The 19,443-nt window shown below is 39.8% G+C and overlaps 1 protein-coding gene across 1 annotated transcript in view; it reads right to left on the bottom strand.

Annotated features, from left to right (window-relative positions):
- Positions 1 to 5,706: 5,706 nt before the first annotated feature.
- mmp15b (matrix metallopeptidase 15b) overlaps positions 5,707 to 19,443 on the bottom strand; it is a 56,893-nt gene continuing 43,156 nt past the window's right edge. Inside the window, exons 8-10 of the mRNA XM_052028636.1 lie at positions 12,211 to 12,361; positions 10,993 to 11,108; positions 5,707 to 10,552 (exon numbers count right to left, since the gene is read on the bottom strand). Of these exons, the coding sequence (XP_051884596.1) occupies positions 10,122 to 10,552; positions 10,993 to 11,108; positions 12,211 to 12,361 (698 nt within the window). The 3' untranslated portion in view covers positions 5,707 to 10,121. The remainder of the gene's footprint in view (positions 10,553 to 10,992; positions 11,109 to 12,210; positions 12,362 to 19,443) is intronic.

The following is a 19,443-nucleotide window of genomic DNA, read 5'->3' as shown; positions in this document are numbered from 1 at the left end:
TTATCACTTGATACAGCTTGGAGTAAAACATGTTGGGTCATGCACTACTACAAAGCATTATGTAGAAGTACTGAAATCCCCTTTCCTGAAAAATTCAGCATCTCACTTCACAAATACTGCCTGACCTGATGAATACTTCCAGGATTCTCTATTTTTATTTCAGATTTGCAGAACCTACAGTTTGTTACTTTTCCAGCCTGAGTCAGAAGTGATACCTTCCTCAAGTCAAGGAACGAACAAAACACCAATAATATCAATTTTTTTGAGATCAAAGACTTAGAAAGCCTGAAGGAGGTTAAGTCTGTAAATAATGTGGCTATTTGAATTATTCCTTTCAGAAATTGGGAAAGCTGTATGTATGTGTGTGAATCAAGTATGATGTTCCAGCATCTACACAGTGCAGTTGGAAAGAGTGCACATTTTAGCAGTTCTCTACATTTCTTCGTGATCTGTAATATTCCTGGAACTACCTGTAATTAGATTAACCCACAATTACATTATACAAATGGATACCTTAGTTTTTTAAATGGAGTCAAAAGGGTAGAAAATCAAGGAATTATGTTGAAACATAATAAATCATTAGGCCTTTCATTACACTATTGTGTCCAATTCTGCATAACAAAATAGGGCACATAGGAAATTTGCTAACATGGTAACAGAGATGAGAGATTTCAGCTAATTTTGGGAGACTAGAATTTGTTCTCTTAACTGCAGAAAAGGTAGTGGGATGTTTACTGGAACTGCTCAAAATTGAGAAGGATTTTGACAAAATGAAAATAAAGAAACTATTTCTACTGGCAGGAAGGACAATAACCAGATGGCAGATTTAACTAATTGACAAAAAGAAGGAAAGAGGAGATGAGGTTTTTTTTCCCCACACAACAACATTTTATGATCTGGAATCTACTACCTAAAGGATTAATAAGAGGACTATAAGAGCGAGCAGGATGTGGGAATAATTGATTGGCTCTTCCACACAACCAGCATAAACATGATTCATCTTCTGTTCTAAATATCTATAATACATAAATAACACCAGTTTGAGAAAACCCAATAAGAAAAACTGCTAACACCATTAAAATCAATGATCAAGAAGGCAAAAAAAAATACTGATTAGTTTTCTGAGACCAAACCCATTGGAATGAGGCAATAAATCTGACTAGTCTGTTTACTTGAGAGAAATGATGGAAAAACATGACATATACATGGAGATAATGAAACAAATGTAAGCAGGAGATAGCTAATGTCCTGATGAGGAAAATTGGAGAATGGAGCCAGATATGAAAGTAAGCTGGTATGGGTTGGTACAATGTACTGGCAGAAAAATGGCTGAAGATATGTTTGTGATATGACCATGCTGGTAAGAAATTTAAGTTAGTTTCATCCCTCTTTTGTTTTTGTCAGGCATTTACAAACTCTAAGCAGTTAGGTCCATGTTAGATTAATTGGCTACAACAAATTAGCCCTAATGTAAGTCAGTCGCGAAAGAATCAGACTTAATCTCTCTCACATTCTGAGCATATGGAAAAGAATAAATTGATAGGCTGTCTGGAAATAAGAGGAGGAGCGGGACTGACCTGATCGCTCTGCTGGGAGCCAGCATGGTTGAATGGCCTATTTCTATGTTGTGGTAAGTAAATTAATGCCACTTCTCTTAATAGGGGGCATGCAAAGATCTTGCCTGGCTAAAGGGCTTCAAAAATGTGTTAAAGTCTGCACGGGGACATAACATCCCATATGAAGAACAGCAGCATGTAATTTGATTGTCCCCAGGGTTTTTTCCAATCTCCCAGCAGACACCCCAGATAAACAGCCATTTATGACTTATTTCTGATTGTTATGCTGGCCTTCCTGCAGAGTTTTGATAGGAGCTAAGTTGTTGTGTTAGGCCAGTTAAATATTTAAACGAAGCACTGCTGAGTACCAAGGCATGTCCGGAGGTAAAAGGGGCCTTACGAGGTAAGCTAATAGCTCCAGATAGGGAAGGAAATGTGACTAAGATGATTCCACCAAGGTACATGGAGCCAAGCCAACCCTATGAGCCAGAGCTTGAAGAACCAGTCAGATTTCAATCAGGAAAGAAGTAGTTAAAAAGTACTGGCTGTGATTGATGCAAAGGAATATGAGACCAAAATTCAGGATAGAGTTATAAAATAGCACAGCATTGAAACAGGCCCTTCAGCCTACAGCGTCTATGCCGACCATCATGCCTATCTATATTTGTGCAGTTTGCCTGCATTAATTCCTTATTTCTCTATGCCAGTTCATTCATGTACCTCTCCAGATGCCTCTTGAATGTTGTTAATGTTCCTGCCTCCACCATCTACTCTGGCAGCTCATTCCAGATACCAACTACTCTTTGTGGAAAAATTCAACCCTCAGATGCCCCTTAAACCACCTCCCTCTCACCTGAACCCTGTGCCCTCCAGTTTTAGACACTCCTACCACAGCTATCTACCCTATCTATCCCTCTCATAACTTCATAAACCTCTATTATGTCAACTCTTAGTCACTTTCATCGCAGGTAAAACAGACTTAGCCCATCCAATCTCTCCTGATAACATAAGCCCTCCAGACTAGGTAACATCCACGTGAATCTTTCTGCACCCTCTCGAGCTAAGTCACATCCTTCCTATAGTATGGCGATGAGAAATGAAAACTTCTAACTGTTCTTTCAATCATAAGGTCAGAAGTCGAGTCAAGTCGAGTTTATCGTCATGTTTGTAGGTACTGTATGTTGGGGTACAGGTACAATGAAAATCAGGCAAAAAGAAAATCAAAGGAGATTCTGGGTTATAGCAGACTGATACGTAAGTAGTAAATGATATTGGAGACAAATCCATTCAAGTTCTGATGGGGAGAATAACCAAGAGTTAGGGGAATGCAACTTATCCATCTGATGATTTTAAAGGCAACTTCTCTGCTTTGTCTTCATGTTTATTTGCTGTGTTAAATGTAAACACTGTTGAAGGACAAATCTGAAGTAGGAGAATGAATTTAAGTGTATGGTGCTCTCAGTGTTCCTTTGTGCATATAATTCAAAGTCAAAAAGAGATGAAGGAGAATGATCTTGGAGATCAACCAAGAAAGTCTGACTCCAGAATAAATTATCTGAAAGGCTAAAGAAGAATGAGTCATAAATCAGCTTGTTATATACAAAATATTATAAATGGTAAAAAAAATCAAATATGCATTAATGTTTTAAAATAATCATTATACAGTGATCAAACTCATTGTTTGGCTTCTTTCTTTGACCCTGTTTTTAAGTCAGAGTGCCTACTAATAACTTATAGCTAACCAAATCTGCCTTCCCTTTAAGACATCTGTGGGCTATGCAATTGGCTTATCTATATCTATAATTGATTATGTCCCATTTTCAGAAGTCAGGTATCTTCGTTGTTTTAATGTCTGTCAGATATTACAGGAAATGTCTCAAATTTTCTTCACTGATTTACATATTAAAAATGTAACTGGTTCCTTGGTAGAGTTCCTTGCTCTAAAAGGAATGAAATACAGTAACAGACATTTCCTGGGGTAATGTATGAGAACAAACATGTACTATTCAGGCTGTTCCCTCCCTTTTCCATTCAAGTGCTAAAGATAGGTAACACATAGAGGAAATTAGTACACTTCCTGATCCAGCCCCTTTCTATATAAGTGGCATTCTGCTGCACAACTCAAACAGCCTGCATTCAGACTCATTGTTTTCTCATCAAGTGTTGTGAAGTCATCAAGTTGTATATTGTTCTGATTTATAAACATCGCATTACACTCATAATCATCCCTTAAACACACACACTATATAATATACTGTAGGTCTACATATGACATAAGGAGTAAGAAATAGAAGTAGAGCCTGAAGGACATACACAGTAACTTATTGAACAATGTAAAGAGAGAAAAACAGGTGAATATTTTATCTCTTCACAGAGTCTATATCTGAAACATTAAGCTATCTCTTTTTACAGATGATAACACAGCCACCATAGTTATTTTCTAATATTTTCTGTATTTTTTTCCAGATTCTCACCAGTCCAAGCTTCTTTTTGTTCTGTGATTTTTTTGACATACAATAAGACAGAGAACACTTATTTCCCCCACCCCCTTCAACGTTTGACACTGCCTCTAGCTCAGCTGGTTAAATCACACGTCTCTATCCCCAATTTCACTGTGTTAATGTCTCTCCAGCTTTAGTCTGACTGTATTAATCTTTTATCTCATTGACATAGCCATTTAGCTTCTCTCTGAACAATTCACCTGAGTGACTACCATCTAAGTGGTTTCAAGTGCGTAATGTATTCCTGTCAACAGTGGTACTGTGGCTCAACAGGTAGTGCTGCTGCCTGAAAGAACTACCTGTTCAAACCCAGGTTTCAATATTGGTCTTTGGTGCTGTCATGTCCTCCCCGTGACTGTGTGGGTTTTCCCCCAGCTGTTCCAGTTTCCTCCTACATCCCCGAGACATCCTAGATAATAGGTTAATTGGGTACTGTAAACTACTCTTTATGTAGATGGGTGGTAGAAGAGTCAGGATAAAGTGGATGGATATGTGAGAGGGAATAGATTACAGGGAAACGTGGAGGAATGGGATTTCACTGAGAGCCAGCATAGACTCAATGGGCCAAATGGCTTCCTTCTATGTTGTACAGAAATATGGCAAGATAATCCTGTGGAAATGGCTGAGGATTTGAAGGTGAAGTGGTGGTGGGGTGGAGATTAAATAGTGCTCTGCCAGATTGTTGTATATGACTCTGAAGTTCTGCAAAACTGCCAGTGACCTTTCACTTTAACTTTGTGGCAGAATGACAGAAACTACAGAGAAAAACTATAAATGATTGAGAACATCCACATAAAGCTTAGATACTCAGAAACAGGATACTTGCATTTCAATGAAAGTCAATCTTTGCTATCCAGTTTCTTAAGGACTGTTACGCATATGTTAACTAGGAATTCAGCGAACTTGATCAAGATTGAGAGTGCAAATTCCACCATGGTACTTTAATAATATGAATCAGTTTAATTTTGTAAAAGGTATCTACTACTAAAAGAGGCCATAAAGCTGTTGGATTATGAGAAAGAATTACCTTCCTTCTAAGTTATATATTCTTTATTTTTATTTTAGGCTGAACTATAGAGTCCCCATCAGTGCAGGCAAGAGTGAGTGATGTACAAGCTTTGTGAATTCCAAATATTTAATACCTTGGTAAAATACCTTGGTAAAATGGTAACTGCTTATCCATGGCATACCAGGACTTAGTACTGCACAGGAGGCCGCCATTGGTTCCCAGCACTGAAAACCCATCAGTCTTGCAATCTATTCTCCTTCACTTTGCTCATCACCTCCCTTTTGTTTCTTCTCGCTATTTACCTACACTAAGGGGTAATTTACAGTAGATAATTAACCTACCAACACATCTTTGGGATGTGGGAGGAAACACAAACACCTGACAGAAACCCACAGCCTTGGGGAGAATATGCAAATTCCTGGATCTGCTGAAGTTTTTAAGTTCTGGGTCAGAGGAGAAATAGTTCTTCCTACTGTGTCTGTGGACTACAATTGGTGATTTACTGTAAATCATGCAATGTATTTTGAAATGAATGATTTCTTATCCTGGTGTTATGAATGTGCTGATAAATGTTGTATCAAAAAAGTCACTAACAGTCACTGCAGAGGCAGGGAGTTTTATATGTGGTATTTAATTGTAACACACGCCCAGCATGAACCAATTTAAAAAAGAACATCAGAAAATCTAAATACACGACAAATTTATTTTAAAAATAAAAACATACTTCTAACATTTGTTTCTAAATTGCATGACTTCTAGGTACATTGAGTGACATTGATTAAAGCACCTTAGCAATGTTTGGTGACCAGTAATGCAGTGGGTGATTTGGACAAGAGGTAATGGGAACCAGTTTCAGACAGTAAAACAGTTCAGCAGTGTTGCTATCAGATTTAGTTATTTGACTTTATTTTGTAAAGATTCACCACACAAATCCAGCATATGTGATCTCCTGCCTGAAAAATATGTACAAATACAACTTGTCCAGATCATGTTATAATAAACTGGTGAGGTCACTGTTGAATACCACCCTCTCAGTCCAAATTAGCACCAAATTCAAAAGGTACCTTTAAATCACCACATCATCATGGACTGATGACAGCAATGTGTGACAAAGAGACAAAAAAAAATTAACTGACCACCATATAAATGCAAATTTGGAATTTTGGGCAGCTTCTACACCCTGCAATGGTTAGCTTAGAATGAAGAGCCCTACTAGAAAGGGTGTGATAGGCTCCCAGTTTTGATAAATGCTCAATATAAAGGCACATGGAGTGTGTGATATGGAATCAGTGTCCCCTCTGAGTGACTGGTGCAGAATCCCAATCAGAATACCACTCTTTCTGCTTTGGATCAGACTATCCAATACTTGAGTGGACAACTTGGGTAATTCTAAAATATTAACTGAATATGAAAAGGCCATTAGTTGATCTTAAAATTACCTTTTTATCTTCATTGATGTAACTCTGGCAACAGTAATCCTGGGATTATCTGATCTTCATCCAGAAGAAACTAAACTTTTTATTTCTCTACCCCCCACTGGGGGTTGTTGCAATATTTGACTGGCTGCTTCAGAATTGGGATCTGTGAACTTTTATAAGTTTACAAAGACTTTATGGTTGAGGAAGGCTACTTGCTGGATCTAGGCTCATCCATCTAGAGAAAAAAACAAGCCATATTCTCAGCTTTAAACAGTCTGTTAACGATTCCAAAATTTTGCCTGCCTTGTATCCAATCCAAAGATAATTACTCTGAAGGAAAACTTAGGAACATCAGACCTAAATATATATTTTACCAGATGGAACCTTTTTCTATTTGGGTTTAACAAAGTTAGGTTTCAAAATTTAACTTTTCATGGGACTTTTCATTTTGTAGCTCACCTCTCAGTCATCTTCTATCAAGGTGAAAGATTCAAGGTTCATCAAAGAATCATAGAAGGAGACCATTCATTCCACTGTCTCCACATTTTGTTGTAACAATTTCTGGTGTTAGGGATGGTTCTTCTGAGCACCACCTGTGAAGTCTCAATGTCTCTTGATCAACAAAGTTTCAACATTACTTTTATTTTCTAATTTAATCTAATAATTGGTTATAAAGCTCAGCATTTATTTTCCAGTGACTGGACCCATTGTGTGCTGAGTCTACAAACAATCCTCTTTCTCTTTCCAACTGCAGTTTGGGTATGTCAACACCATTCACAGTGTATCACACAATTGCAATTGTTCATAAAATCTGCACACAGTTTCACCAATGACTGTCGTGGCCAAGAATGGATTTTACCTGATAGGTCTGATGAAAGATCAGCAACCTGAAATTTTCTCCCCTCTTTAGATGCTGACTTACTTGCAAAGTATTTCTGGCATTTTGTTTTTATTGCAGATTTTATCAAGCTCTTCAATTGCTTCCTAGGTGCCTCACTGATTTGACTGCATTAACCAATTTGACTAATTAATATTTACATTTTGAACCAAGATGCTCTGATGTCCTAGAAGATGAAGAGATTCTAATATTGATCATATGTGGCCTTTACCCAACGGGAACATCAACCAAATTCTTGACCGTTTTGAGGTTTTACACTCAATTTTCATTAGTTTTGTACCAAACTTTTGTGTTGTATTTTGTCAAAAGTTTTCTGAAAATTTAAATGCATGTTTATTATCAATTTCCTTTACACTACTCATAAGCAGGAAGGTGTCCCAAAGGGATTTACAATGGGAACAAAAATGATGAATAAGGATAAACAACCATTGTGGGGTACTTACATGGCCAATGAGAGAAGTTTAAAGAGCACATGGAAAACAAAGTGGTAGGAAAGTTGGGAATCAGCATAGCAGTTGTAAGCGCAATGTCAGGGAAGTAGATAGCATACTCTGGGATAATGATAGGAGGAAATGTGGGATGAACCAAGTATTAAAATTGTTAAGTCTGTTTTCTTGGAGCTGCCAATCCAAATGGAGCTTGAAAAAGGTTGTGCTATAGTAATGGGAATTCAGAATTCCTGTACGACTGAGAATGCAAGTCCTGTTCTGAATGAGTTATTCACGACATATGTCAGTGATAATAATCCTGATTCTGATTTGTAGAAGATGGAAGGAAATAGGCTCCATAAAATTATGCTTTGGATTTTTGGGAAGGTCAGAAGAGATAGGCAATGTTGCAGATGCAAAGAAAATCTTAGCAATGGTATAAAGTGGAAGAACTTGTTCAATTGGAGGTTGAAGAAAATACTATAGGTCTATATATATGTATAGCCTAACTTAACCTGAAGTTTACCCAGAGAGGCTAATGATGGTATGTAGCTGCCGGGAGCTGCTCAAGAGGAAGATTTCAGTTTTGCTGAAAAAAAAAGTGATAAGTTATGGCTCTTCCAGGTTTTGCTGTTCAATTAGCTGTTAAAAAGTGTCCCAGTTTTTGTTGGAGGTGAAGATGTACAGTTCAATATTGTTAGTGGAACCTGAACCCTATGGTTCTGCATTGTATCACTGAGAGGATTGTGTGCAAATGATAACGAGGCTACACACTATAGGAATTCCATAAAAAACTACAAGGTAAAAAAAATTGTTTTTTACTGCATTTCATTGAGATTTGATGAAGTCCTGGAAGCATGTTAAAAGAGACTGCAATTGCAAATTCTGCCAAAATTAAGTTCTTAATAGCAGAAAGTGACAACCATATTCTTGATACATCCTTTTTTTTAATATTTCCAATGCCCATTCAAGGTTAAAACCATCAGATTGCAGAATACCTCCCCATTAAAAAACACTCTAGTAAATAATTATCACCAGTCAGGCAGACTACTGTGTCCAATATAGACACAGGCCTATGATGTTTACAGAGTCACATTACTGACAAGGGCACTTTGACAATTTATACATATGATATTCTTCTGAGGACCAAACTATCCACAAAGGCAATCGCCTTTTAAGCAATTGCCTCTTAACAATTAAAACCCTTGCTCTCCTTTGATTAAAGAGCCTGGCAGTCAGAAGGCTTGAGAGACAAATCTACAGTTAATGGGATCTGCCTCCTCCTTGCAGCGTGGAATTGGGCTACAGTCAAAGAATCTCAGCTTTCAGTCTGAGGGGTTAAGTCAGGGCTCCTGTTAAACTATGGTGATGGTTTACAGGATCAATAACCAAATCTATAGGAAAGGCACATGTGCAAAGCTTTGAGCAAAAAATCAATAGTCAATGAACAAATTTCTTTGGTCCTCTACTAAAATCTAGTAAAGTGGAATGATTTCCTTTCAATAGGTCTAATCCCAACAAAATCATAATACTGATAAGGACATCTCACAGAATCATCTAACTCTTAGAATTATAGGAGAGCCAATGAAAATCTTCCAACATTTATAGTAAGTTATGGTAATTATCTCTCAGTGATACTGTGGAATAGCAGCTTTCTCCCAATTATATATAGAGAAATTATTAAAATTTTCTGGGGGTAATTGCTCTAAATGCAATAATTCTAAGGTACAAAAAACACCATAGTCTTTTGTGGCTGCTCCAATTCTTCCACAACTTGTAACCATCACCAGTTGCTCTGCCTTCATTACAGGCTAATCCTCGTCAATATTCAGAAAATCTTCAACTTGGGAGTGGAAATCTTTTAGTGTATTAAAGTAAGTGTAGCAGTTAGAAATTATTCATGAATTAACCACAATGAATAATGTGTTCAAACAATATCAATAATTTCAAGTGTTTTGTATGGTGCAGTTCATCATTTATAGCCAATGAAACTCTTTCAGAAGCACTAAAAGGAGTCATTCCTCAGGTCAGGCTTCACTTTGTACCATCCCACTTAGCATAGTTAAGGGGAGGGAGGCAAAGAGATATGAAACCTTAGGACCACATCACAAATTCTTTCAGCCCGATTTCATTGGAACCATGTCAAAATACCCCAAATTCCATACGTTTCTTACGGCCAATGCTTCATTTAACATCTTTGAGCAGGACCGTTTAAAGCAAAACAAATAAAATTGAGAAGCAGTGTCAACTGTACTCAATATCTGTGGCCCAAAGTTGTGAGCCACTTAGCAAAAAAACACCAGCATGAATGTCAAACCCATTCCTGCATTGAACGTTTACAGTACAGCAGGAGTCTTGGTGTTCCCTTCTTCTGCAGTTGGAGGATGGCATAGATCAATCCCAGAATACAGAGCAGCAGAATAAGTGGAACTATGACAATCACTATATTCATGGCTCTGGTATAGTCATCCACAGGGATATTAATGTGAATGTCCACCTCTTCTTCCCTCTCTTTTTCCTTATCTTCCTTTGTCCCATCTTCTTCATCATCATCATCGATATCATTATCATCATCAACATTGTCAATATCCAAATTCGGTTCCTTCTCAGTAAAATCAGGTTCAACATCCACACGACATCCCATCCAGTCACGGAGGATGGATTTGGGATAACCAGGCTCTGTTCTCAGCAGATGGTTGTTAAATTTCCAGTATTTGGTACCTTTGTAAAAATGTGTGTAAGCTGCCAATCAAACAGAATCAGTTTAGACATGGCAACTCAATAAACTCAAAGGTAATACAATGGTAGATAGAAATGCTGTATGATTAATTCCTTCAGCATTTTACTGGACAAAGTTATTTTGCCACTGGGGATCAGCTGATTCCTGCAAACATTTACTTACTGCAACACAAAGACCCCGTCAGTATTTGGGTACTCATCTGAAATACGACTGTGACTGTAAAACATTCACTACATGATGTTAATGTGGAAAGTGAACTGCTTGAAAATATGATGCCTTGATGTTTACGTCATACAATGATATCTTCAGTACCTTGAGTTTAATTCCATTTCTTTACATTAAACAAATAGGATGTTCCTCCATTCGACAGACTGTGCTCATCAGGGTCTGCCAGACCTGACTAATTATTTTGTCGTAATTCCTAATATGAACTCTTCCTTACCTCCATCATCCGTGAGGAAGGCTCCCTTTGGTGATGATGGAATTCCTTTCCAAATACTTATTGACTTTGGATAGCCACTATCCACTGCTCTCCTTTCCTCACTGAAACGCCAGTAGCTGAAATCATCAGAAAGTATTTTCAACATTCGATGTTATTGCAGTATTCATAGCTTTGCAAACCAGTCTTCCCCAACCTCACACTATTCTCTGAATAAGGGGAACGAAACCTCTGTAACTGAATTTACATCAAGCAACACACAAGGGGACTGAAACCAGGTCAGAAAATCTTATATAAAAAGGGCATCAAACAAGACAAATGAAATAAGAGTAAGAAATCTTGACAAAGCATAAATTGAAACGTATTGGGCTGGGGGAAATAGCTGAATATCTCATACTCCATAAGCTGAAAAGAGTTCTACATCTGCTTGAAAGGTTGCCCTGAGTTCAGAGTACAGTTACAGTTTCAGAATGATTATAAGCTCTTACACTGAGGTCACAGAGAAATGAATTTATTATAATTGTGCATTCTTGAACCTCTGGTCAGAACTCTAATCCATGATCCAACTTGAAGTTTTAAGGATCAATGCAGGGAATGAGGGAAGATTCATGTGGTGAATCCTACTGCCAGACTCAATACTTCTTGGCAGGAGTTCTTTGCCACATTCCAACTCCTATAGGCCCTCCTTTTTCATTGTCTGTTATATGTAAACTATGGTATAGAGCAGAGAAAGTGGGTCTTGGATCTTTCCACTCACCTTGCTTATTGTGCTTTCTTAGGCTCTGGAGCAAATGATGGTTTCAGCCCAGGAAAGTAGTGGAAAAGGTCCTGGGTTTCCTCTAATGGACCCTTGAACCTCTCCTAATACTGCAGCAGCATTTCCACTGTAAGAATATTGGAATTTTTCACCCTTCCCTGGCTGGTTCTCTTTTGTTTTATTTCCTGAAAGGTTATCTAGGCAGGGTCCAATGGAACTTTCTACAGTACCTAACTTGAATATGTTCAAAACTTCATCTGTCAATACCAAATACAGAGATCTAAATAACATTGGCTACAATTTTCAAGGGATATTGATGATCAAGCACTTGATCTAGTACTGATTCTATCAAAGCAGAAAGGACCCAGGGCTTTCCTCGGGGGTACTGACTATAAATAGGAAGGAGACTAAAACCCAAGTTGTCCTACAGTAAACTGAAAGTGGCAAAATAATTCAAACCAGACCTGTCTCCTTTGAAGAAATAAGTCTGACCAGTAATTTCCCACCAAATGGCTGCATCAATCCCATCACGAGGCATTCCAGCACCAAGCTCCATCAGATGACGGGGGTAACCTGGCTCCAGCATTGCTTCATGGAACAGCCAGAATTTGTCACCTGGAAATGGAGGTAAAGTTCTTTTAATTTTTGAATTCAATGTGAATTCTTGTCACCTTTAAAGTCTCAATGTATAGGTCTAGAAATTCAATTGTGAAAGAAGATAATGCATTAAAATGGCACGGTATGTGCTTAGTGCAAATACTCAAGCATATAAGATGGTCCACAAACCACAACTAGTTTCAGAAGCTCCACACACCAGTTGAAAACCTGCACTCTTGAGGTGAAGGAAGCACTGAATCCAACTACTGCTGGAAATCATGCAACTTGGGGAGCACTAAGAGAAGAATGGCAGCACAGACCTGGGAACAGACACCTTTCAACACTGCCGATAATTGATACAGGGCCAGCTCTGCATCAAAGAAGCACACCCCCAGTTGGCCAATCAACAATTACAAAATCCATAGACTAAACCCTCCTGGTGGGAAAGGAACCAATGGAACCTAAAAAAATTTGGTGTTTTATAATTTAAAATAGTAAACTATATAAAACTAGGCATCTTAGCCCAAGTGTAAAGAATGCCAAGTACATTGAGCAAAAAATAGCCTCATGGAGAGAGGCTGTGCCTGCTCAGACTAAGGAATCCCCCATGGTAGAAATGAAGATGCAATAGCAGTAGGTGACCGTGCAGAATTGCACCTGGGGTTTAGTCTAGGTATTGCAAGAAGTTTAAAGACCTTGCAAGTGGGAGTGTGCTCACACATTTGGCAGCAACAAAACACATTTACCATCAAATATGCAACTACTCTCACACACTCCTCACTCAACTAAAAATCCCCAGCAATCAAAACTCCTAAGTAAAGTCAGATACCCACCACTATTAGAACACTCAGAAACACACCTCATACTTTCCACACACAGACGCACAATACCAAGCCAAATTACAACATATTAATTTCTTGCTGGAGATAATGCCATAAAACTGTGCCTGCAACAACAAACTTGGAGAACTTAACATGCAATCAGGCTTAGCTCCATGGAGGAGAGGTCAATCGTGAGCTTGGCTGCCACAGACTCCATTCAACAGTCACATCTACCATCTTGGATCCTGGCATTGTGTGGAAGTGGAGGATAGTTTAGAGGTGGAAATGACATGTGATAAGTCACCTGGCACCTCATGGACTGCAGCCAAGCCAGAAGGAAAGGATGGGTCTTGTATCAACCTTAGGACATCACTACAGGAGGTCCTCAGGGAAGTGTCCTAGGCCCAACTATCTTCAGCTGCTTTACCAATGACCTTCCTTTTATCATAGTATCAGGGGTGTTCAATGATGATTGCATAATGATCAATTCCATTTGTAACCCTGCAAATGAAACAGCTATGCCTGTACTGAAATGGGAGGATCCAGTACAGAGAGTTGTGCAGTGCTGGTCTGAGAAAACAGATGAGTTTCTACATGACTGCTTTGAGTCAGTGAACTGGTCCATGTTCAGAGACTCAGCTGCCAGCCTTGAAGAGTGTGTCATCACCAACATGGACTTTATCAGCAAGTGTGTTGAGGACTGTGTACCAAAGAGGACAAATGTTCCCAAATTGGAAACCATGGATGAACTGGGAGATCGACTCCTTACTGAAGTCGAGGACTGCTGCACACAAATCTGGTAACCCTGACCTTTACAAGGAATTGAGGTATGACTTCCGGAAAACTATCAGGAATGCCAAGAGACGATACTGGTTCAAAATAGAGTCCTAGACCAGCCATCAGTTGTGGCAGGGCTTACATGCTATAACGGTCTACAAAACGAAGTCGGGCAGCATAGTTAACAACAGCGCATCCCTTCCTGATGAGCTTAACACGTTCTATGCGCCTTTTGAACAGAAGGGAAGTGGATTGTCACCACCCACCCTGACAGCCTCCAATGCAACTGGACCCGTGATCACCGTCGAGGAGAGAGTCTTCTGGAGAGTGAACCCGAGGAAAGCATCTGGCCCAGATAGTGTTCCTGGCTGAGTGCTCAGATCTTGTGCTGATCAGCTGGCAGGGGTATTTGCAGACATTTTTAACCTCTCCCTGCTTTAATCTGTGGTCTCCACCTGTTTTAAGACCACTATCATCCTGATACCGAAGAAAAGCAAGGTAGCATGCCTTAATAACTACCAACCAGTGGCTCTGACTCCCACAATCGTGAAGTGCTTTGAGAGGCTGGTCATGGCACGCATCAACTCCAGCCTCCCAGACAACCTCGACCCACTGCAATTCGCCTACTGCCGTAACAGGTCTACAGTGGACGCCCTGGCCCTAGACTCATCTCTGGAGCATCTGGACAGTAAAAACACCAACGTTAGACTATTATTGACTACAGCTCTGCCTTCAATACTATAATTCCAAGCAAACTCATCACCAAACTCTGAGACCTGGGACTCAACACTGCTCTCTGTAACTGGATCCTTGACTTTCTGACCAACAGACCGCAATCAGTGAGGATGGGCACCAACACCTCCAGCACGATTATTCTTAACACTGGTGCCCCACAAGGCTGCATCCTTAGTCCTCTGCTCTACTCCCTATACACTCATGACTGCATGGCCAGATTCTGCTCTAACTCCATCTACAAGTTTGCAGATGATACCACCATAGTAGGCTGTATTTCAAATAATGATGAGTCGGAAGTACAGGGAAGGAGATAGACAGCCTAGTGACATGGTGTCATGACAACAATCTTTCCCCCAATGTCAGCAAAAGAGCTGGTCGTTGACTTCAGGAAAGGGTGCAAAGTACATGCACCTGCCTACATCAACGGTGCTGAGGTCAAGAGGGTTGAGAGCTTCAAGTTCCTAGGAGTGAACATCACCAATAGCCTGTCCTGGTCCAACCACATAGACGCCACAACCAAGAAAGCTCACCAGCGCCTCTACTTCCTCTACAAAGAAATTTGGCACGTCGCCTTTGATACTCACCAATTTTTATCAATGCACCATAGAAAGCATCCTATCTGGATGCATCACAGCTTGGTATGGCAACTGCTCTGCCCAGGACCGCAAGAAACTGCAGAGAGTTGTGGACACAGCCCAGCGCATCACAGAAACCAGCCTCTACTCCATGGACTCTGTCTATACCTCTCGCTGCCTTGGTGAAGCAGCCAGCGTAATCAAAGACCACACCCACCCAGGTCATTCTCTCTTCTTCCCCCTCCCATCGGGCAGAGATACAGGAGCCTGAGGGCACATATCACCAGGCTCAAGGACAGCTTCTATCCCACGTGATAAGACTATTGAACAGTTCCCTTATACAACGAGATGGACCCTTGACCTCACAACCTACCTTGTTTGACCTTGCACCTTATTATCTACCTGCAATGCACTTCCCTGTAGCTGTGACACTTTACTCTGTATTCTGTTATTGTTTTTACCCGTACTACCTCAATGCACTCTGTACTAACTCAATGAATCTACACTGTGTAATGAATTGATCTGTATGAACGGTAAGCAAGACGAGTTTTTTTTACTGTACCTTGGTACAAGTGACAATAATAAACCAATATCAATGCTGCAAGACAATTCAGGGATGGTCTGAAAAGTGGCAAGTAGTTTTTCTGCTGCAAAATTGTCAGGCAATGATCAAGCACTGGAATCACATCCAATGGATTCTTATGGTAAGCACAATAAGTTCCTCATGGTTCATTGGTTGCAGTGGTTAACTACATTCTCTGGCAAGACCAGAATTCTAGACTTTGTGCAGTGGCATGAGTAGAGGAATTAGCCTTTGTCCTCAAGAGCCATCAGTCTCTGAGGAGGACTAGTACTAGTGCTAGTGCTTGGTGTGCCCTCTGGTAGCAGTTGTGAAATGGCAAAATGCGTAAGTGCTTCAATTAGACAAGCATGTAGCAAATGCAGAGTGGTTTTAAAGAAGGATTTTAACAGTCATGTTTTTTTGGCCCAAACCAACCAGTTCATATCTGAAATGTGCTCAGGATAGATTTTGCAAACAAGCTTTCTAGAACCAACAAGCAATCAGGCCATATTAGATTTAATTAATCGCCTATCAGTACACAAACATTTCACCAACGTTGCTGTTCTGCAATGTTCTCTCTTCCCATTCCAGACAGCAGTTAAATGACATATTAGCCTAGAAAATGGACCGATGTGTCTATTTCTCATGCACAAATTGTGCACAAAAGTGAAATTGAGTCCATCAGGAAATTGGCCCGTGCATTCCTGTGCACAGTTCACCTTAGCACATGCTTCCTCCCTTACTGGAATAAACTGGAGCCATTGGTTGCAATCTATGATGTTCATTGAACACTCACTAAAAAATTAGATGCATGTCATATATAGGACATAAATAGGATGCAAAACTGGGCAGAGAAGTGGCAGATGGAGTTCAACCCAGATAAGTATGAAGTGGTTCATTTTGGTAGGTCAAATATGATAGCAGAATATAGTATTAATGGTAAGACTCTTGGCAGTGTGGAGGATCAGAGGGATCTTGGGGTCCGAGTCCATAGGATGCTCAAAGCAGCTGTGCAGGTTGACCTTGTGGTTAAGGCGGCATACGGTGTATTGCCCTTCATCAATCATGGAATTGAATTTTGGAGCCAAGAGGTAATGTTGCAGCTATATAGGACCCTGGTCAGACCCCACTTGGAGTATTGTGCTCAGTTCTGGTCGCCTCACTACAGGAAGGATGTGAAAGCCATAGAAAGGGTGCAGAAGAGATTTACAAGGATGTTGCTTGGATTGGGAGCATGCCTTATGAAAACAGGTTGAGTGAACTCGGGCCTTTTCTCCTTGGAGCGACGGAGGATGAAAGGTGACCTGATAGAGGTGTATAAGATGATAAGAGGCATTGATTGTGTGGATATTCAGAGGCTTTTTCCCAGGGCTGAAATGGTTGCCACAAGAGGGACAGAGGTTTAAGGTGCTGGGGAGTAGGTACAGAGATGTCAGGGGTAAGTTTTTTACTCAGAGAGTGGTGAGTGTGTGGAATGGGCTGCCGGCAATGGTGGTGGAGGCGGATACGATAGGGTTCTTTTGAGAGACTTTGGATAGATACATGGAGCTGAGAAAAATAGAGGGCTATGGGTAAGCTAGTAATTTCTAAGGTAGGGACATGTTTGCACAACTTTGTGGCTGAAGGGCCTGTATTATGCTGTAGGTTTTCTATGTTTTCTATATAGGGATTGGAAATGCGATGCCAGTTAAAGGGTCCTGCATTGTGACATTGATGTCTTACACGCAACATCAACCAACCTTAGTTTTCAATACCCAGAATAATGGAGATCTCATTAATGGTTGCTCCATAACTCTGTGAACATTTGTACAAGTCACAACACTATGATCTTTATGCCCTTTATCATTCCACACATTGCACTGGTATGGGATCACAGCACAGACCTCAATGATGACCATGTGCTGGGATAGGCTGCCCACACACAGAGATCTCTGTGACTCTCCTCCATGTCATCATAGCATCCTCTTATACAGCAGTTCTGTGGCTATCATGGAAAAAATTCCTTTAAGGTCTCATGTTCTTGCCAGAAATCAGTGTAGCAATGACATGGCAGTTGTAAGTTTATCACACAGCTCCCTTGGGGAACTGCAACAGGTCCTGTTTCAGTGCACAGTTCTGGTGCAAACTACCATAGTGCTGTTAAGTATCTTTGCCAATTTCATGATACTTTGCAGGGGATCCAACTGGCCATTAGCATCATATATGCAGCATGTATTTAGTGCAACAAACAAGGATTTCTAATTTCAAGGCACCACTATTTAAAATTCTTGGGGCCACTCTGACAGTTTGAATCCTGCTCCATATAATATCTATCCTATAGAATGATGCTATATTTCGAATTTAACTAAACCAATTCACAAATGGAATGCATCAGACAAGAATACCAAACCAGGTTACTGTACTTTCTGCCTAAAATTCATGTCATGCATCTCTGTTGTGAATAATGTCCCAAGGAAAGAAACGCCAACTTTTTTTTAGTTGAGCACAGGATAAACTATCAAAAAGATCCAATGCATGTGGCAGTGCAAGTCCTGTCTTCTGCTGGCTGGATAAACAAGATGACTTAATGACTTGGGTCAGGTCCAAAGCAGATTGGCAGCCAAAAACTCTATCCTGCTAAATCTGTCACCAGAGTAGGATACCAATAATATCAGGCCCAAAAAGTTCATTTACACTTGGATATTAAAATTAGCTTTTAGAGAACAGGGACAGATACACAGGCAAAATACTTTTTGCTGTTTTGTGTCTTTGACATATGCAATGAGAACTCTTTAATTGGCAGGAAAAGAAATTGAATCCCATCCAGGCAGTAGGTTACATAAGACTTTTCCAATGAAGATACATATTATTGTTTGTTGAGATTATATGCAATCATTGGTTTATATCTCTTATATGCTTAGAATAAAAATGCCTACTGTTTATCATTTCCAGTAGCAGAGACAATTACTTCTGGATCTCTGAAATTGCTAAGCCTTGTTTAATTTCCACAGCTTGCCTATGTCCAATTTTGGCTTTGGCAAAAGGCAATAGCTCCATCCATATGCTGTGTAGCTCCACACACAGTATGTGTGCTTGTAAGGAAATGGAATTTGTAAACAGTCTTCTGGGAATGTTCATGTGATGTACATGCTGCATCGCCCACAGCTGCTCTGTGCTTATGTTTGGGAAGTCTGGAAACAAAGGCAAATTGTACAACAAACACATATTTTCCTGGATTTCATACCAAAACCTTCAAAAATAGTAGATGATGGCCCCTTACACTTCTCACCTATGGGGTAATTTGTTGTTGAACAAATAAAAATACAGAAAAAGATTCAAGGTCAAAGGTTAAAGATTTCTTATTTTTTCAATCGCTTTTACTGTTGGTTACTCTCATCACTGTTCTCTTAGCTGCTCTGCTTGATGCAGAGATGCAAGGAAATATAAATCAAGTGAGGAGAACTATAATTTCCCTCATCAGTAGGAGAACATGGAGCTAAAATGAAACAGAGAACACTGAACAACAGCTTGAATTTATGTTGTGCAAACTGTTCACAAGAGAATTATCAAGCAAAATTTGACAAAGAGCCACTTAAGGATCCATTAGACTGAACCTTGGTCAGAGATAGGTTTTAAGTAATGTTTTAAAGC

The sequence above is a fragment of the Pristis pectinata genome, chromosome 13 (genome assembly GCF_009764475.1).
Source record: "Pristis pectinata isolate sPriPec2 chromosome 13, sPriPec2.1.pri, whole genome shotgun sequence".
NCBI classification, from domain to species: domain Eukaryota; kingdom Metazoa; phylum Chordata; class Chondrichthyes; order Rhinopristiformes; family Pristidae; genus Pristis; species Pristis pectinata.
Note: the sequence above shows the minus strand (reverse complement) of the source record. Positions and strands in the feature narration are given on the sequence as shown.